The 20,429-nt window shown below is 33.2% G+C and overlaps 4 protein-coding genes across 4 annotated transcripts; 3 read left to right on the top strand and 1 right to left on the bottom strand.

The window, feature by feature from the left end:
- Nucleotides 1–301: 301 nt before the first annotated feature.
- Nucleotides 302–12,177, bottom strand: LOC130655876 (centrosomal protein of 135 kDa-like). The gene is made up of 24 exons (XM_057458691.1): nt 11,417–12,177; nt 11,187–11,315; nt 10,720–11,001; nt 9,491–9,641; nt 9,269–9,339; nt 8,873–9,010; nt 8,682–8,780; nt 8,304–8,396; nt 7,853–7,915; nt 7,313–7,486; nt 7,098–7,175; nt 6,690–6,957; nt 6,345–6,555; nt 5,491–5,659; nt 5,265–5,375; nt 5,028–5,159; nt 4,500–4,652; nt 4,286–4,396; nt 4,133–4,186; nt 1,428–1,576; nt 1,248–1,352; nt 1,121–1,170; nt 755–939; nt 302–411 (listed from the first exon to the last, which is right to left on the bottom strand). The coding sequence occupies exons 1-24, from the start codon at nt 12,098–12,100 to the stop codon at nt 382–384; spliced, it is 3,690 nt and encodes a 1,229-aa protein (XP_057314674.1). The 5' UTR covers nt 12,101–12,177; the 3' UTR covers nt 302–381.
- A 3,789-nt stretch (nt 12,178–15,966) lies between these two features.
- Nucleotides 15,967–16,743, top strand: LOC130655882 (mRNA turnover protein 4 homolog). The gene has a single exon (XM_057458696.1). The coding sequence runs from the start codon at nt 16,049–16,051 to the stop codon at nt 16,721–16,723; it is 675 nt and encodes a 224-aa protein (XP_057314679.1). The 5' UTR covers nt 15,967–16,048; the 3' UTR covers nt 16,724–16,743.
- A 144-nt stretch (nt 16,744–16,887) lies between these two features.
- On the top strand, nt 16,888–19,185 carry LOC130655878 (2-(3-amino-3-carboxypropyl)histidine synthase subunit 2-like). The gene has a single exon (XM_057458693.1). The coding sequence runs from the start codon at nt 17,685–17,687 to the stop codon at nt 19,110–19,112; it is 1,428 nt and encodes a 475-aa protein (XP_057314676.1). The 5' UTR covers nt 16,888–17,684; the 3' UTR covers nt 19,113–19,185.
- Nucleotides 19,186–19,286: 101 nt separating this feature from the next.
- Nucleotides 19,287–20,115, top strand: LOC130655881 (CBY1-interacting BAR domain-containing protein 1-like). The gene has a single exon (XM_057458695.1). The coding sequence runs from the start codon at nt 19,323–19,325 to the stop codon at nt 20,097–20,099; it is 777 nt and encodes a 258-aa protein (XP_057314678.1). The 5' UTR covers nt 19,287–19,322; the 3' UTR covers nt 20,100–20,115.
- The last annotated feature ends 314 nt before the right edge of the window (nt 20,116–20,429 follow it).

Here is a 20,429-nt window from a genome sequence, read left to right as displayed (position 1 = left end):
AGATCATTTTAGTAACATTGAGCCTTAGTCAATGCTCATCGGTTTCTTGAGCTTACCCATGGTGTTATGTTTGGTATTCGAAGACAGGTCTAAACAAAATGTTTCTCATTCGTTTTCCATTTCTTTTGATGGCCCAATAATAAACGCAGAATAAAGCCAATAGTGCACTTCAATATTTTAGCACGTCAGCTTGCTTAAGCATTTCTGTTCCATGCACTTTTTATACATCTTTAAAAGCGCGCCTTAGCCGAGCGCATGAAATTTTTACAAACTTTTACGGTATGTGCAAGGAAAAATAAAATTATTGCATAATTTTTCTATTATTCACACAGTAATAAATATGTAGAATGGTTTTAAAAATCTATATTTACAATAATGTCGTCAAGATTCAGTGCCATCCGATGAAAATGACTAAAAAAAAGAACAAAACTCTTGTTATTCTAACTGTTTACATTAATGCAAACGCGGGGAAATTAAAACCACTTGTACGAGTCAATCAAACAGAAGTCACGTGTGTAATGGGTAGCTTGAGTTTCATTCCGGTCGTTTAAAAAAACCGAAATGTGCGGAATTTAATTTCAGGAATTTTTTAAGAAGGGTGCAAAAACGCGAAATTTTTTTCTTACTAAAATTTCTAACAATAAAGTAACTTAAATCACCAAAGCAATATCAAATTTACTCAAACTAACGATTTGCATTTGTTGAAAAATATGCGACAGCTTAAAAATAATCGAAAAACAAAATTATCACTTACCACTTGAAGAGGTGAAAACGCACCGCTCGTGCCCATCCTAACGGGTGACGTGGGTGGTGACAGGTGTTTTCTGGAAGAGAGATAACTACTGTTGCTACCACGTAAGTTACTTGCTGTTGAAGTTGTTACTATTTTTGTTTCAGTAGCATACATGTTTTCAGTTGATTTAGATGTCCGGTGTAAATCTAGAAAGAAAACGAAATATTTGCTAGTAAACGTGTGCGTATTTGAGAGAATTGAAAAAAACTGTTTAAGCAGCGAAATGGAACAAAAAACTATGATGTATTGGTTTTCAAATCTTTTAATTTGTTCAGAAAACAAAACTGGTCATCCCTGCCCTTTTCAAGTGCGTCAAAAAATATTTACCTGGAATTGAAGAATGGCTTTTTCGTCGAAGTTCTTGCTTTAAGCGCTCCCTGGTGAAAAGAAACAAAAAAGAAGTTAGCAGATGTTGTGTAGTGAAGAGCAACAATGAAATTGCGCAGAATGAAACCTTTCAAACTTCTCCGTTGTAAGTTGTGTTTGCAATGACGTCACATCCTGCTGCAACGCAATACTTTGTTTTCGTAGATTGTCGTTTTCCGACTCTATCTGCTTTCTAGAAACGAAAAAAAGAAATTTCAAAGTGAACCTTTTAAAGTAAAGGAGAAAAATATACATCAGGAAAACTCACCTGATGCGATCGGATTTGTCAAGATCTCTCTTCAGTTGTTCGAGATCCAACATCTCTTCTTCGTGGGTACGTTTTTCAAAAAATTGTTTTTCTCTTGATGTGGAAATTATATTCTCCAGAGATTTTATATTTTCCTTTTCTTGTAGTATCTAAAAAATATTAGTCGACATAAATTACCTAAATACCGGCACGACGTAATTATTCACAGCACCGTATATTAGGCATATTTCCTATTGGTGGCATAAACACAAGCATGAAAAAATCCATGTGTGAACGTCGTCATAAAACTTTTTGATATTCTTATACGCTTGCATGAACGCGTTATGCTTATGTCATTTTATGTATTCATATACTGCGCATACGATTGTTTATGCTTATGTCACCAACGGCAATCAGAGTTAACCATTATGCTTATGTCACCAACGGCAACCAGAGTTAACCATTACCCCAGTTGTACTATAGCAATAAAATATTACTACAAAAGGTAGTTAGACTGACGAAAATTGGAATTAGAGCTTTTTTACCGATTATTCGAGAATCGGGAAAAGTTGTGAAAATATTAAGCGTGGTTACCCTGTCAAAATTTATAAAAAATGTTCTTCGGGATTTTTTATTAGTTTGATACTTAAACATTTTTTCCTAGTCATGTATCATTTCAAAAAACACTTTATCATCGTGTTGTCCAAATTAATGCCGAAGATACGTAAAAAAAGTGAAGGAGAATTGATAATTAACTGAGGTACCCAGTTTCTAGTTTCGGCTGCGTTTTGTTTTGAAACGCTTCTCGCGAGCTTTTTCCCAATCCTTTCAGCGTTCAACATACTTGCTATCACTTACGCCGTTGTTACGAAGTTGTTATGATTATCCTTTGTATTATTTTTTTGAGTACGAGTTTAAGCGATGAAGGCATGCTTGGTGGACAATCTAATGTAATGGTGGCCATTTTGAAAGTTTATAGGTCGTTTCTTGACCTTTTTCTTTTCTAAAAGCTTTGCATTGTGCTTTTTATATGTTCTGCATGTTTGGATAAAAATGTTGTCACGCTTTCTAGCCATGTATAAATCTTAAACAAACCGATTTCACGATTTTGTCTACAAACGCAGAGGAAACGTGCTTATAAGTCCAGCTCTAGCTAGCTAGCCTAAACTATTGCTATTATTTTTAAGTTTTTAATCAGTTTGGTATAAGAGGCTAAAATTATTTATTTTTATGTTTCAGTTTATGGCTATCTAGCTAGCTTGCTATCAAGCTGTTTATTATATCTTGGCTAAAGTGAAAGTAGCTAAATACATTTTGACTACACCAAAATTCTTAATCAGTAATTTTACGCTAATGCAGTAAAGTTGCTTTTATTACAGTCGTAAAAAAATTTTCTGCAAAATGAAATTACAGAGTGATTGTTTTAGCTGGACGGGATAACAACGGACACTGTTTCCTGTGTGTTTATTTAAACCAAAGTTGCACTAAAGTATAATGTCACACATCCGATGTGGATTGTTTGCTGTTACCTGCAGGTGGTGTTGAATCAAATCCTAGTCCTTAAATTATTTAAGAGATCTTTAATTTAGTCCTACAAGGGGTATTTAATGCACTTGTATCTTTTTTTTAATGTATGCTTTTCGTTTTTCAAAACCATTAGTCGTTGGAATTAAGATGATCTAATATGTTTTTGAAAAAGATGATTTATTGTACAAAAGTGAGAATACTACACCATTTATTGTGCTCTGAGCTTCCTTTGTCAATACATGTAGAGTCACAAGACATCACATGTTTTGTTTATCTAGTGAATTTCCATAGTCGAGATAACCAAGGATTATTTAGTCCTGATGGCACTGCAATTACTGTCAAATTTAGAGAAATTCATGAGTTTATATGAAAACATGCAGTATTTTAGTGCAGTATGTTTATTTAGCTAATCGAGACGATTTTGCCGTTTTTAAATTTTGTTCAATACCACACAATTGACGCTCGTGTTAAAATACCTTCACACAGTCATATACAACAATATTATTTTCATTTCCATTACGTGCACAATATAGTATTTTCTTCTACACTTCTGTCGAATAAGCTTTTGCGGGAGATAGTTTATCAGCCATTTTTGAACTCAAAAATTTATGAATTTTCCCATTTTTTCACTCGGAATATAACTGTATAAATAGAAATTTTTAATTCTAAATCCAAGTAGCTCCTCCGGGCTTGTGTTACTCCTCGATATTTCTTTGGGTACGCGGTCGTAGCCTACCCATAGAACATTTATCTGAGTTCTCATGGTCTATCAACTTTCGTAGCAAAGCGTAGTACGAACTGAGTTTGACATAGGACACTGGTACCAACAACAAACAGCATTTCTAACGAAGGATTGATACTTCGCATGCTCCGCAGTTTTAAGATTTTTAAGATTTGCAAGACATTTTTTTTTAATGTTGATCAGTAGTACCCCAGTTCTAAAGCTACCCAGTTTTCTTGTTACGAATAACATTGCTGCAATACTAATTAAAAGATATCAATTAAATTGAACAAAATCTCTCACTTTTTCAAGGTCAGTGCGCACTAATAAAAAAAATGAGCTTTTCACACTATAGCGGAATATTCAGTCAAATGGAAACGAACCTTTAACAGTAATTCCTAAGTTGTCAATCCGCACCAAGTTGAATAATTAAAACACTAAAATAATTTTTGTATTCAATTTAAACAAAAATGTTTACCTGCTTTCTGTAGACTTCTGTCTCCGCTTTCGTTTCGTTGAGCCTTTGTTCCATCTAAAAAAAAGAATAAACGATAAAATAAAAACTTGAAATTAAATAACTTAAAATTAACGAAAAAACAACTTAAAGCGAAACAGCTGAATCTGTGCGCACGTTTTCGTTATCTGTGGATTTTGCGGCGATTTTCCTTGTTAGTTCTTCTCTTGTTTGGTCGAGTTTCACACATAACTCTCGAACAGCAAATAAATCTTGAAGAATGGTCTCCTACAATACAATCAACGGACAAGATGTCAAAAAGTTCAACAACTATGCTACAACATTTGCACATTCACAAGGGTAACTTGGACGAAAACAAAACAGCATTCACCTTCTCTTCGCTGCATATTCTCAACTGGGATTCAAGATTAGCCAAAGATTTTGTTAGGGCAGCGATTTGGGACTCGTAAGATTCTTCAGTGCTTATGTGTTGCTCAACTTCTGATTGAAATGCTGCACAGCGGTCCTGTAAATAATTTACCTCCTAAAAAAGAACATTCCAGCAAATCACTTCATATTAATTTATAGCCGAAGAACAGACCTTGAACTATTTCCTTATACATAAACGCCTAATCTTGGTTTGTAAGCATATTTTTTTTATAAGAAACTGCTTAAAAAGGAGCTTCAACCTTAAGAATTTTAAAAATAAGAAATGTTTTTACAATTTTTACAGAAGTCTTCTTCCATGCAACTAATATAACACAATCTAATATGCTTTATAAACAAGGAGCATCAACAGTAAACAAAGACTGGAACTTTTCCACATTTAAGGAAGATTAAAAAATGAAGGTTCTTCAGAAAACTGTTTAACCTGAAGTGGGAGAAAAATTATTACACTTAGCATGCAGTGAGCACACACCTTTTGAAGATGCAACACGTCCTGTCTGTAAGTTTCAGCATCGTCCTCACTTTGTTGCATATTTGTTTCCAAAATATCAGCCTTGTTGCTTAATGTTTTGTACTGAAGCAACAAATCTTCCTTTTCGATTTCCTAAAACATAACCGTTATAGTAAGTACTCCTGACTACGTCATCAACGGTCCATCGTATTGTACACTGCTTGGTTGAACCATTATACGAATCCTGATTCCCATTACCTTTTCAGATAATAAGTCTTGTATTCTTGTTAATTGTAAAATGTATTCTTCAATTTGTTGTTTCAAATTATGACTTTCATCCAGTGATTCTTGCAGGTTCTTGTGGACAATCTAAAATTGTGATATAAAAAGCTTGTGTCTATATCCAGCCTAATCTTTTTAAAAGGACACTGCATAAACTCATCTATCCTCAACACTCTTTGTGTTTGTGAAACAAAAATCATACTTGGTTTTCTTCTGTCATTACAGCTAAGTCATCTTGTATTCTTTTATTTTCTTTAATAGTCGCATCACGTGACTTTGCGACGGCAGCTAACTCCTCTTCTAAACTTCTCAATTGTTTGGACAAGCTGATGATTTCTCTGTCTTTTGACGCCAACTCTTGTTCCTTATACCTGTGTGAGAAACCTTCGCAATAAAAAATTTAAAACAGACAGCATTGTTATCTTGCTTTTATTTAAGCAAATTGGATGTCGACCCAGTTACAATATCCAAAATCTGGGTTTTTTAAATTACTTAACCTAGCTAATTTTTTTTTATTAAAAGTAAAAACACCATGAAATTTTTAAAATCCATGCATGTAAAAATGCGTCATCAATTTATATCAGCGCCAAATTAAGTTAAAAAATAACGCAGTGATGTCTTGAGGCTTAAGAAAAACCTTCTGATGGCTTGTTCTGACTTAACGGGTCAAGTTGCATTCTCTCTATTTGGTATAACAAACTATTATTATGGTCCAATAAAACATATTTAGTCGCGTAAGTGGAACCTCTTTCGAAAATGTTTAAAGAACGTTCGAATTATCTTTTCCGCGTTCGAATTTTTATGGCAAAAAAATTTGAATGAAACATTTTTACAGCTACACTTTTAATGCTCCTTTATGATTTTGGCGTCACCGCTTTATTTTCTTCTTTTTGTTGTAAACGTTCTCTTGAATTCCGAGATAAAATTTCACCAACAGTTGGGATTTATTGTTTTTTTCTAGAACATTAATTTTTCGGGAATTGTATCTTGAATAACATTTTCGTGAAAAGCACGAAAATAAAAGGCCGCGACAATTATTTACAGCAACTATCATACCGTAAGTTCTCTTCTAATTCTTCAAAACTGAATTTCAATTCTTGATCAGCCTTTTCCTGTTTACGCAAGCCATCGTCTAATTTGACAAGCTGTTCTGTTTTATCGTCAACTTGCTGCAGAAGAGTATCGCGTTCATGGTCCAAAGATGAAACAATACCTTTCAATCGAACGACTTCATTTTTGTATTCCAATAATTTTTTTTCCAATAATTCTAAAGCATAAAAAATTGGATCAACATAAAAAAAGTCTCTGACTTATTTTTCAAGAGTAAACCGTCACTTGTTTTTTTTTGTTTTGTTTTTTCTCCCAGCTTTGCATGACAAAATGAAATCATTTACAACATACCATATTTATCTTCTATTTTGATGTTGTCGTCATCTCTTTGTTCCAGTTCGATGGTTTTCTCCTCCAGTTTTCTCTTCAATTCGTCACAACTTCTATCACTTCGTTCTACAAGCACTCTCAACTTTGATAGTTCTGCTTCTTTCTGCATGACTTCTTCATTTGTTCTTTGCACTGATTGGTTAGCAGCAAACAATTGATCTTCAAGAGTGTGAATCATACTTTGTGTCGACGTCATTCTCGTGTTCAAAGTGTTATTATCAGTCTCCATCTAAGATGTATATGTTACAAATTTACCGTTGTAACACAGTCAGTATTCAACTTGTCAATATTTCCGACCACTTTGCTTGCATGTAATAGACCATCATTCTCCTTATAAACAATTATTTATTTATCAACAACATTTCTTACTTTTGATAAAATATCCTCCACGTCTCTTTGCTTTGCGTTTTGTAATTGTCTGTCAGTTTGATGTGACTCCTGGATTGCCTGAAAAAATACATAAAACGATCTATTAGCACTACATAAACTTTTGAATTGCATGTAAACACTAAAAATATACTAGAAAAAAAGTACCAACATTTCCGGGTAGACTGACAAGTTTGATATCAAAAAGAAAGAGTTACCTTGATATCCCTTCTCAAGCTTTGTATATCGACTCGTGCTTTTCGCAACTCTGCTAAAGCTTCGTCTCTCTCTTTCTCAGCTTTATCTAATATCTCTGTCACTTTTCTGGAAGTGTTCGGAGGTGAGCGAGCCCGAGCCATTTGACGTCTTAAACGTTGAATTTCTTCTGTTGACTATTTAAAAAAGTGTTTAACTAAAAGTTCCCATGTAGCTAATTTATTATCATGGAACATCCGTTTGTTCATTCTCAACAGAAAATGTTTCACCCTGATTGGAACTCTGATTATGACAGGCAGATATAATCGGTGCATATCATATTGATACCATATACCTACAATCTGAATAAACTATCCGCGTACATCACTATCATATTGCCGTATGTAGTGTAGTGGGTACGTCTGCAGCTCCAAGCTCTGGGGACGAATCGAATCCCGCTTACTTCCAGACAGTATGTTAGTGATGGGCGAAGTAGTTCTTCGTCAATATAAAAGTTTTTAAATTGAACTTCCAAAATGCAACCAAAAAAACAAGTTATTTACCTGTTCATACAGTAGTTGAATGTTGTCTCGATCAGTTGTCACAACTCGTACATTTTCTTGAATCTAAAAACAAAAAAAAAGGTTGTCTATCACCTTATTGTTAGAAATTACTCACAATAAAAAAAGCACTAAATTTATATATAACTAAATACCAGGACAATTTTTTTTAAGTATTTAATTTGGCAAAGACGTGCTTTTATATTATATTTTTAAGCACTTAGATTTTTCCGGATGCAAAAAAAAAAAACAATGGCAAAACTGAGAGTTAAAATATATTCCCGAAAAAAAGTGCAATTCTACGTAATTAAAAAGTTAAACGCATACCAGTTAGTTAGGTTGACCACTCAAACATAAATTTGTGATTATTTTTAACAAAACGGAAGTACATTCACAGCGAAACTACATGTTTTTTTAGCACAAAGATTTGTTAAAACAAAACAATTCAGTTTACTTTTGCCAGATGACTCTCAAACGTCTGCAACACTTTCTGTAATTCATCCCTTTCTCTTTTTAGCTGTGACACCTCTGTCGATTTACTTGTAACCTAAAAATATAAAAAAAATAATAGTGTTTATTTAATAACAGGTTTCGGCGAAGATCGGAAAGTAAAAGGTTTTAAGTTAGAGTTTCTTCTCAAATATTGGTCCTATATATATGTAAAACAAGAATTCTAGAAAATTCTAAGCATTTTAAGATCATTGTCATAGTCAGCCCATTTATTAGTGTCAGTGTTTAACATTTGTTTTTAGATTTGCTTTCATTCCATTTTTACTATGCTAATTCTTGCATTTGCAACAAAATCAGAAATTCGAAAGCTACGCTCACTTACCCTACCATCCCTTTCAGAAAACCGTGATGAATGTTCTAACTCGTTTTTGTAATAATCCCTTTCTTCAGTCATCAACTTCAACATCGCATTGTTCTCATGCTTCAAATAAAATAATCAGACTTTATTGCAATCTCCTTACCCACACTTTACATACTTGTTTAAGCTAAACACGCTATAAAAACATCCTGTACCATTTTTTCAGTTGTGTTGATTTCCACATTTGATAACAACCTTTTGTGGATCATCTTCTGTAGTGCATCGCATTCATGCTTGTAATAGTCTCGATCATCCTCAAGATTTCTTATTAACAACTCGATGTTATTTGGAGGCTAATGAGATTAAACAAGAAATGACTTAACATACTTCTTTTGCGTGTCACATTTAACATAAATTGTTATGTAAAAGCTATCAAAAAATTTGACCTAATACAACAATTTTTTCTTATTAATTTCTGCATTGTAAGAAAGAAAGAAAAATATGCCTGCCAACACGATGCGGTTGTGACACAAGCAAATAACATCTTTTAAACCAAACATTTTTTTTACTCTGTAATGTGAGAACAGCAAGCCGAAAAAGAAAAACGTTACCTTGTGTGATTTTTTAGGCAGAACTCCTTTGGAAACTTTCAGCCTCTCTAACTCCATAGCCAATTCTCTTCCTAAATGAGGACTTAACCATCATCTATGCAGAGTTTGTTAAAAGTACATTCTTATTAATGTCAAATCACAGAAGAAATAAAATTAATTTTCTACTGATGTATGTTGTCAAGAAAATAAAATTTAAGTCATCCAAACCAAAACATTACCCACCTGATATAGTTAACTTAGCGTTCTTCTCAGATAACCTTCTTTTTTCTTTCTCAGCTCTCTCAAAAAGTGCTGCAATGTTTTGTTTATCATCTTGAGCTGCTTTAATGCCACTACTTAATTGGCCAGTTTCTTCTATCAACTCATCTCTCTCCTGATGGCAAGATTAATCAGAATCATTATTATGGAGCTTCGTAGCTTTAACACAACTTATCCTTACCAAAAGCAGAATTATTTTTCCAAAGTTTCAACGTCTAATTAAACTCCAAAATTAAATGCTCAACCAAAAGAAAGACAAATCACTTTAGTAATTGTTATTTTATATTTTTAAGTTATCAGAACATCAAATTAATTTTAAATATTCTTTTTTTGCATTGCATTTGTTTTGAAAAATTCTTCAGAACTTATAAACAACGTTTTTACGAACTCGTATATGCAATCATACTCAATGTGATAACTAATTCGTGGGTACTAATTTTTTCAAGTCATGAAAGTTCTGTGCTTCACATCTTCAAACATTCTTTCTGTGAGAATATATTATCGAGAATTAAAGAAAACTCAAGAAGTTTCATGGAAAGACTGCCTGTACCTAAAACTTTATTTTCGTAGTCTCAAACTTCGATGTCATGCACAATGTTTAACGATTATTTTGATAATTTCATTTCAGGTTTTACAAGGTATTAGAATGTGTGTGTGTGTGTGTGTTTGTGTAAATTTCGTTGTGTTTCGAAAAATAGGGTTTTTATAACAAGATTATGGTTATATTTATTGAGATGCATACGGATAACTTTGACCATCTTTTTAACTACATGTTACAAATGCAAGCTTTTTTATAACGATTTTAGTAGATCTGTAGTAAAAAGTACACATTAAGTAATTTAGGGTAAGTGAAATTATTTTGATGTGCTATGAAAAAGATGCTCAAATCATTTCTGTGTGTGTTAGCATATACTGAAAATGTGCTGGGAACGTTAAAAAATTGAACACCAATTAACAATGTTCTTTTCCTTGAATCACAGCCAATAAAATATACATAAAAGAGTATTTTTGCTATTTATCCCCTCGTGATTAATTTATTAAACTAATTAAGTTTTTTGCATATATTTTTTGTTTTTTCCAAATATTTCTGAAACTCATAAAGTTACTTTTAGGTACGAAATTTTCGATGAATTTATATTGTTGGAAGAAGAAATATTTTTTATCGAACCCAAAATAAATAGATTTAACAATACCTTCTTCAAAGAGTAATTTGCAGCTTCCAATTCAAGTAAAACTTGATGCTTTCCTTCAACCTGTTTTTGTAAAGCAATAAGCTGATTATCAACTTCATCGTCTCCCCTACGCTTTTCTTTTTCAATATTTTTGCAGATTTTATCCATGGCAGCAAGTTCTATGCAAAGTTCTTCATTACGTTCTTGCAGTTGTTTGGCCATTGAAACAGATTCTGCTTGGCTGGCTTGATTTTGTGCCAGTTGTTTTTCTAAGTCTCTATTTGCTTGTTGCAGATAATCAACCTAGGTCAGAGTAATTTATTTTACAAAGCAACATTTATTTTATTATCTCTAATCTTAGAAACAGCATAGTCATCAGTTATTAATAAAACGAAATAGTGTTTCGCTAAGAACCCGAGCGCAACTGAATCATAATGTGTCTCAACCCTTTTCTAAAGTATATACAGAAGAGCTTAAAAAATATAAACCTGTATATTTAAATGTGCAACAACACGATCACTGCTACTACGGTGATTGTCAGTAAACACAGCCTCAATTGGCCGACCACCATTCAGCATGTTTTTCAAGCGATCTATTTCTTTATCACGAGTTTCAACCTTCAAAGGAAAAAATTAGTCACATAAGCATTTAAACTGTGTAAAAACCTAAAATTAAAAATGCTAAATTCTTTCTTCACACAGAAGATATTCATTTATACCTGCTTTTTTATGTTTTTAAGCTTTTGTTCCAATTCTTTTTTAACATCCTCAAAAACGTTCAACTTCTGTTTTAGATCTTCAGTTCTTGCATCAGCAATACCCAGAAGATCTGCTACATATGGGTCAGAGCTTTGTGTTGTGCGTAACGAGACAGTGTTTGGTTGCAAAGTACTTTCTAAATCCATCCGCTGCCTTCTAAATGGAATATTTTTCTTTCGACCACCAGGTGTTTCAATGACAGCATGCATATTTTTTTCTTGCAAGTTCTGAATATGATCGCTTTTTTGTTTTGATTCTTTTTCCAATCTTTTTATTTTATGTATATATTGAGTATTCAGAAATTTTAAATCCTGATTTTCATTTTCTAATTTACGAACAGAAGACTTCAACTCTGCAACTAAGTTCTCATTTTCTTCTTTACATCGAATCAATTCTGTATGCAACTCATTGTTTTCTCGGATCAACTTTGCATTATCATTACGATAAGGTTCACTGACATCGGTAGCAAGGAGTTCTCTATCATTTTTAATTAATTTATTTTTGTAGTTTTTAAAATTTTCAGTAGTATGTACCAGATCACTAAACAACTTTTCCACCAATGGTATAGCTTCAATAACTAATGGCTGACGATATCCAAGTTGATCAAGTCGCTTTCTTAATGTGGTAAATTTACGATCGCTCATTTTGCCAGCGAAATCAAATAATTTGAAACTGCGTCATATCTTTCATCACTTATAAAAAGTATAAGAGTTACTTACATATATATTAATCAAATATATTAAAGAAAATGTTAGCAGTTTTCACAATATCATATCAATAACAATGTTTTGTGTTACCAGAAGTTGCGCACAATGAATCAAAAGGAGAAAAAAAAGAAGAAATAGACAAAATATTTCTATTTCAAACACACCATGATAGATCATTAGAATAGATCATGAGAATATTCCAGCAACAAGTTTGACACTAACCCCAGAAGAGTACATAAAGTTGTTAGGAGGAATTAAAGGTGCAAAGATCTACAATCACTATAGATGCTCAACACTGGTGATTTTGAACTACAAGGACACTATCTTCTCTATGATGGTATAGAGATAACAAAAAACCCTGTTAATGTTAATCAATCAATATGATAAAGCAGAAACTAGGTACAAAACAACTAGACATCATAGGATTCATAGAGTATACATTGCTAAATAAGGGCAACCAAGCCATGGTCAAAAGCTGTTAAATACTCCAGATGAAATACAGGAAAATGTAAATATATGAATGTTCTGGACGGCACAAAGAGCTTTTACAGACTGAGAGATTTTTAAAAGACCTTAGCCACAAATGTTTAAGGTTGTTTTAGCACAACTAATTTGGCTTAATTTGACTTTGGTATCATGTACTGTATTTTCCGGTATATAACCCGCACATCGTATAACCCACAGCTCAGTTTGTTTAGGGAGTTTACAAATAAGATGCTATCACATAGGCCGCATCTTCTTATAACCCGCATAAAAATTCAATCAGTGAGTTTTACTTATCAGCACCTTTGTCTAATATGCATCATGTTGAGAAAAAAAATCAGCGTATTTTGTGGTTGCTGTTTTGTTTATTTTTTAGTTCTGTGTCATTAATTTTTCATGCTGGAGACAAGCGAGGGACGTTTAAACTTGTGAACCCCAAACACAAGAACTGAATGTCTGAGCTAGGGACTCTCTCAGTTTTAACTTCCTTGTCTCCGATTGCTCAAATAATAATAAACAACATAATAAATATCACAGATTGTCTGTAACAGCGATGTACAGAACATTCTTGTCTAATGTTTATATAATTTTGTTATCCATTTATATCTCAACAAAACACAGTGTGCATGATAAAATAATTTGCACCAATTGGGAGGAGATAGTTTAATATGTCTTATTAATTGTATTTTTATTTTATTTTTTATCATTTTAATAAAATCTATACATTTAATTTTAACATTTTTCAATATTTTTAACAGAAATTATTGATGAAGTCCTTGCCACTAGGTTGTAAAGTACATGTCAATAGCACCTAAAAATGATACCTGCCATACTGCTCTATTACCAGATCCAAATCATTTCAAGGTACTTAATGTGGTTGCAAAGATATAAATAGATTAGAATTCTATTCAACACAAAAGAAAAAATGATCTCCAGAATTGCGTTTTAGAGAAAACTCTAATAGAAGCACTGGCAAGCAATATAAATTTTACTGTGTGAAAAAAGTTTGATTTAACTTAAGTGAAGTAAGGTTACTCCGTATAGGATCGTGCAAGCAGTTATAATAATCTTTTGTGTATCCTCCTTTCTTGATGCAATGTCTACTTTGTTTTATTCTGAGTAATTTTATAGGTTGTTAGTACTACAAATAAATGAAAAACAATGCACAAAAAGGAAACCTTGACTTGCTTGCACTGGTAAATATATCTATATTAAAATACCTGTGTATGTCTGTCTGTCTGTCACGCAAAATGGTAGCTTAGCTGCATGAGTAGCGAGACGCATGCAATGCATTGTAAAAAGGACAGGCTAAGGACTAGTAAACTTTTAATTTCAAAATAAATTACAGAAAAAATAAATATAACCCGCACCAACAGTGGAAATCGTAAGAATCAACATATAACCCACAGGTTATATACCGGAAAATACGGTAATTGGCCTTTAATTGCAGGGCGAAGCACTCACTTTTTCACTTGATAAGTCAAATTCCCTCGGTCTCTGTTATCCTAAACTTTTTCTTGCTTACTCTACGCCCTGGGAACGAGGTTGCTATTTTTAAGAACACTGTCACATTCAAAAATATTTGAATAAATCTGAAAAAACAAAACAAACTGAAAATGTTGTTTGAGTTGTTATGAGTTGCGTAAGTTAGTTCTGTGTTAGGTAACAACAATAGCTTATGCAATAGGTCTCAAAGAACAACAAATGATTGGAATTATAAAGCATCATTTCAAAATGAATGTTAGATAAGGTTAGTAGTTTGAATAAAGTGAATGTGAATTAAACGCAGGCACTGTTCTTGTGACGTAAATTCAAACAACAAGAAAAAAGCTCCTGAAAAACAACGTTGTCCATTACGTTACGTTCGATTCATCCAAGTTTTGTTCGATTTATCATATTTGAAGGCCCCGCAATGAAGGCCAAAAGCCAGAATGCTCTATGAAAGTACACGTAACATTGCTCAGTTAACCTTTACTTCTTCCTCGTATGACAATGTTTTCAAGGTTTTTTACTAAGCGCGTATTCTGATTTTTTGATTTTTGTTCTCCGATTTCGCTAGATTTTTTGTTAAACAAACAGAAAAACCCCAGAAACGAAAAAGTTATAGAAGTTATAGAAACTTATACGATCACCTATGCTGCAAAGTGTTTGCTGTTTTTGTTGCTCTGAAAACGAATGCATATATATTGTATATAATTATCTTTTCCCAGAAAAGAAAATTTTTTCAAAAGGCTTAATTTTCGCAATCTAATATGTGGCTAGTGCCGTCACCACAACCCTTTATATATATTGATTTAAAGTTGGAATAAAAAATGTTAACAAAAACAAAAGATTCAGTTTGTGTCAATCACAAAGTAACATTTTAACACTTACTTTTGAAACTGCCACGCATCTAAATTAGGCCTGACAGTTTTGCCTTTACAGTATAGACCTTTCTGAATGGTTACATTTTTCGCAGTAAGCCTTCTGGCTCTAACAACTGCGTGGCAGGCAGAAAGATGCGGAAGCTTGCTGAAGAAAGGTCTTTTTTAGTCCATTTCTTTCTAGGGAAATATTTTCAGGGCTTTAAACTATTAAGTGTAAATAGATAACTTCTGATTGACATATAATCACATAAAGTCGTAATGATACCTTCGCACGAAGAAACAGACTAAAAAGGACCTCAATTCACCTAACGCCTGCATCTTTTTGCCTGCCACGCAATTGTTAAAGCCGAAAGGCCTTATCGCGGAAATGTAAACATTCAAAAAGGTCTATAAAAATTGTTGGGCATGTGTCTCTAAGTGTAGTAGGTAGGTTTTGATATTATAATGTGGTCTAAATTTTCTCTGGGAATTTAGCAGGGCTGTGGGTACCAAACTATTGTGCACAAAAACTATTGTGAATAGAAGAAAGAAAGGGATAAAACAGAGTTAAGATTTTCAATAAACCCAGCCCCAGCCAGTGTAATCTCTTTCTCTTCTGTTCTGTGGACTTTTTAAAAATTTGGCGCAGTTTTCTTGCTTTGTCTTTGTGATTTTTGTAATAGTGGTATAACTTTTGATGTCGCTTGTGGGAGATCGAGTGCATGCTAAACAGAGTCCCGTCTTATTTACCTGCAATATATAAATTCCAGACCAGATTGCAAACTAAGCATTGTCAGATTTTGAAGCAATGTATCTTCAGATGACTTTTTAACTTAATCTCACATTTACATCCTAAACATCACCCTGATTCCCCTTTCTTGTTATACTTCACCGCTTCCCACTTAGTAAGGCCAAGTTTTCTTTGTGCGTCCACCTAAACCGCGACCTGTAAAATCTGCGGAATGTCCGGCGTATCTTAAAATCATTTCGCTTGAAAGGCAACAGGAGCATTGCAACACATGTGCAACATTAAAATCAACTAATCGTTATAGTCATAATGCCAAAATCTAAAAGAAACAAGGTTATCTCCTTGAGCAAGACAACTAAAAAAGGATTTGAGTTGAAGAAGAATATTGTGTCACAAGTGCAGAAATGCTGTGATGAATATGCCACATTGTATTTGTTTTCTGTAGAAAACGTGAGAAATCAAAAAGTCAAGGAAGTTCGTGAAAAATGGCGAACAAGCCGATTCTTTTTTGGGAAAAACAAGGTAATGGCACTAGGATTGGGTAAGACTAAAGAAGAAGAGTACAAAGAAAATTTACATGAAGTTACGAAAAGGTTAAAAGGTGATGTTGGTCTAATGTTTACGAATGAGCCAAGTGAAGTTGTGGAAAAATGGTTCAATGATTTTTCTCAAGATGATTTTGCTAGATCAGGAAACAAAGCCACAGAGACTGTCATTTTGCCAGAGGGAGAGTTAGATGTTAATACATTTCAACATTCAATGGAACCAAGTTTGAGGGCTTTGGGTTTGCCCACTACATTAAAGAAAGGCATAATCCATTTGACACAAGAATATAAAGTTTGTACTGAAGGAGATGTGTTAACACCAGAACAGTGCCGAATATTAAAACTATTTTCATATACTCTTGTTCAGTTTCACATAGTATTAAAATGTGTATGGCATTCAAATGGTAAATTTTCAGAATATGAAAATAAAGCAGACTGAAATACAAATTTCATGTTTTAGATATATCTTTTTGTTGTGTCATCCAATGTATAAGGATCCGTTCTCTCTTTTAATAACTTGATTTATATAGCTGCTATTATTTAATGTGTCTGATTGATTGTTTTTGTTTGGTCCATTTTCGTGTGATTTTTGTGTTTCATTAGGTTTTTTTGAATTACTATGCAATGTAATGGGTTGGACTTTAGAGAAATCTTTTTCTCATTTGAATGTGCAATCCAATTATTGTCATGCTTATCGTAAATCCTGAGAATAAGGTTTATTTCACCTGCCTTGCATGCTCAGGTGACTTGCACGACCCCTCCATAAAGTTTGTGTAAAAAAATGATGTCTTTAGCCTAGGATGTTGATGTGTTCAGGTTTATTATGTTAACAAAGTTGCAAGACGCAGAAAAAAAACACTAAAAAAAATGACATCGCGTTTTAAGGACTATGAAATTACGAAAACATGATTTTCCCGCGGTTTTTTAAATCCAGTGTTCCACACATAAAAGCAGGTCTTGTGTCAACTCTTATCATAAAAAGCTGTCACACTTCAAAATTTTTACTTCCTGGGGTTTTACTGCAGTTTAGACATACATCTATTACAACTATACTTACAATGACGTTTAAGTGACGCGGCCATTTTGAAATCACTATATATATGACACCTTTTTATGATCAGAGTAAAACTCTGTGCCTTAAAACTTTGGTAACAAACTATACTTAAACCCATCAACACTTAGGCTACAATGACAATGTCATTGTTTTTTACACAAACTTTGTGGGCTGGTCACCTGGGTGTAAATAAATCTTGCATAAAAATATATTGTAAAAGACTACTATTGTAATTTCAGAACAAGCTCTGGATTTAAAACTCCCCAAAATTAATAGGCTCAAATGCAAAATAACTTGATTTCAGTAATCCTAATTCTTATTATGCATATATATTTTCAGAAATCATATGGCAAGCAGCACTTTATTTAGTTCTGGTGATGATATTGTTGGCAAAAAATATTCAGTTCTACAGATTAACATTGATGTAGATTTGGCACATTATTTTGAGATTGATCGATGTGTAGAATTTATCAACAACAATAATTTTGCAAGTACTGCTTTGCAATTCCCTGATGAGCTAATGTGTTATGCTTCATATGTTTCAAATGCTATTGAAGATAGAATACATCAAAAAGTTTTCGTTCTTGCAGACACATCATATGGAAGTTGTTGTGTGGATGAAGTTTCAGCTGCACACATGAATGCAGATTCTCTTATACACTTTGGACATTCATGCTTAAGTAGATCAGAAAGTCTCCCTGTGTTGTATGTATTTGGTAAATCTGACATTAACCCTGATGATTTTCTTTTAAAGTTTACTGGTATATTTCCTGACACTGAAGAAAAAGTTATTATTTTTTACGATGTTCAATATTACCATGCAGTCAATATAGTAAAGGATACACTTCTTACTACATTTTGTAATGCCATATTGACAGAGTTAGAACCAGCAAAGAAAAGTATAGAGAGTTCTGTTGATGAGGTAGAAAAAAAGTCCGAATCAATTTTGGGAAGAAGTTATTCTCTCCTGACTGACTTATCACATTATAAGATTGTTTATATTGGCAGTGAAGGTTTGACTTTGCATAATTTATTAATCACATTTTCTAAGAATCAATTTTATTCTTATAATCCAATTTCGAAAAGTATGCGTAGAGAAACTGTTAATGTTAACAAGATGCTAATGAAGAGGTACTTCTTAATTGAAAAAGCAAAAGATGCACAGATTGTTGGTATTGTTATGGGAACGCTTGGAGTAGCCCGTTATAAAGAAATGGTCACTCGTTTGAAATCTGTCTTGACACATGCAGAGAAAAAGTTTTACACTTTTGTTGTTGGCAAAATAAATGTTGCAAAATTGGCAAACTTTATGGAAATTGACATATTTGTGTTAATAGCTTGTCCAGAAAATTCCTTAATTGACTCAAAGGATTTTTACAAACCTATAGTCACACCATTTGAAATGGAGATTGCTTGTCTAAAGACTCGTGAATGGACTGGTGATTATCATGCTGACTTTCGGCTATTATTGCCTGGCTCATCCTTACATGTCCATGTTAAAGATGATTCAATTAACAATGAAGAACCTGAGTATTCTCTTATTACTGGAAAGCTTAGAAAAAACTTAAACCTCTCTAAGCAATCAAATACTACTGATGTAGCTTTAAGGAACCAAGAAAGACAGTTGACAGAACAGTGTACTTCAGCTGTGGATTACTTAGCATCAAGAACATGGCAAGGACTTGAAGTAAGATCAGGTCAGACTGAAGTAAAACAAGTTGAAGAAGGGAGAGCAGGTATCGCAATGAGTTATACTCATGAGCCAGAACAATAAGTAAATTATATACTTAGTTAAGTGATTCGAAAACTTGTACCAAACTGAGCATGAAATATATGTTTCACACTAATTTATTAGATTTTTTAATTTTATAAGTTCTTGCTATTGTATCCTTGCTATCCTTTTTAAGTTCTTTCTATTGTATTTGTCTCTTGTGAGAATCTATTTTTTTACTAGGGAAGTATATAATGGTAATAGTTTAAACGAATGAAAATGCAGCGTTCACAATCAACTTCTGACATTTCATCTGACGCAAAACGTATTGATCATGAAATCAAACTCATCCACAAGCAGATTGCATTGGCAGAAAAAACATTTGCTAATCTGATCAGAGATTTTACAAACATAACTGTGGACATGACTCGATTGCATTCAAGACATACAGAATTAAAGGAAACGCTATCCAATGTTGCATCTGAGGAATCACCTTCTTTAAACGATTGCCTTGTTTCCATATGTAAACATGTAGGCACTGTTGATGAAAATCTACATCGCCATGTTTGTTGTATTGAAAACAAAGTGTTGCAACCGATTTCAAAGAGTGTCAGAGATTGTAAAGTAAGTCGCGAGAGCTTGGAACATTGCTCCGTAGCAAAAAAGAGGCGAGAAACAGCGTTGAAAAGTTTAGCCAAGCACCAACGTCAAAGGTCGCCGTCCACAAAAGCCATAAAAGAACATGAAAAAACTCAAGTAACTGTACTTGAAACAACGAAACAAATTAACCAACTAGAGGACGAAATAAAACAATTCGAGAGATCCAAGGCAGAGAAATTGCGGACCTGGCTTCGCGTGTATTTACACAGCAGTTTAGCCTACCATGTTAAGGCTGTTGAAGAATATACGAAAGCTTATCAGGCGTTGTCGTTGATTGACGTTGAAAACCACGTGGAACATTTTAATTCCATACTTTTTCCCGCGGAAGAACATAGCAGAGTTGACTTCGTTCGTTGGAACTCCTTTAACACACTTAGTAACTTCAAATAAATGTTAAGAAAAATAACTTCAAATTGTTAACCTATTTTCGCGCATAGCAACACCTAACTTTTCACTACGCAATTTTTTGACCTAATTTAGAGCTAATACCCTTACCATCTGGGGTTGCTTATACAAGAACGTGTGAGTAAAAATAAAGTTTAATTTCTCGCATATTAATTATAATTTTTTAGTTATTACGTAAATGATTAAAATTTATTACATACGAAAATTAGCTAAAATAGAATCTCATCGATGAGTTGATAAAAGATGTTGATGTAAATATAAGTTATTTTTTGCGACGCAAGTAGAGATAAGTTGCGAATGTTTTTAAAGTTCTGT

Source organism: Hydractinia symbiolongicarpus, chromosome 8 (genome assembly GCF_029227915.1).
Source record: "Hydractinia symbiolongicarpus strain clone_291-10 chromosome 8, HSymV2.1, whole genome shotgun sequence".
Taxonomy (NCBI): Eukaryota; Metazoa; Cnidaria; class Hydrozoa; order Anthoathecata; family Hydractiniidae; genus Hydractinia; species Hydractinia symbiolongicarpus.
This window is presented reverse-complemented; position numbering and strand designations above follow the sequence as displayed.

Bases quoted from the DNA above. Each gene is read 5' to 3' on its own strand.
- LOC130655878 (XM_057458693.1), top strand. From the start codon at position 17,685: ATGGCAAGCAGCACTTTATTTAGTTCTGGTGATGATATTGTTGGCAAA.
- LOC130655882 (XM_057458696.1), top strand. From the start codon at position 16,049: ATGCCAAAATCTAAAAGAAACAAGGTTATCTCCTTGAGCAAGACAACT.
- LOC130655876 (XM_057458691.1), bottom strand. From the start codon at position 12,100: ATGAGCGATCGTAAATTTACCACATTAAGAAAGCGACTTGATCAACTT. The intron at 4,397-4,499 runs GTGAATGCTGTT...ATTGTATTGTAG, and splicing joins GAATATGCAGCGAAGAGAAG to GAGACCATTCTTCAAGATTT. The intron at 1,577-4,132 runs GTAAACATTTTT...AATATTTTTTAG, and splicing joins CAGAAGTCTACAGAAAGCAG to ATACTACAAGAAAAGGAAAA.
- LOC130655881 (XM_057458695.1), top strand. From the start codon at position 19,323: ATGAAAATGCAGCGTTCACAATCAACTTCTGACATTTCATCTGACGCA.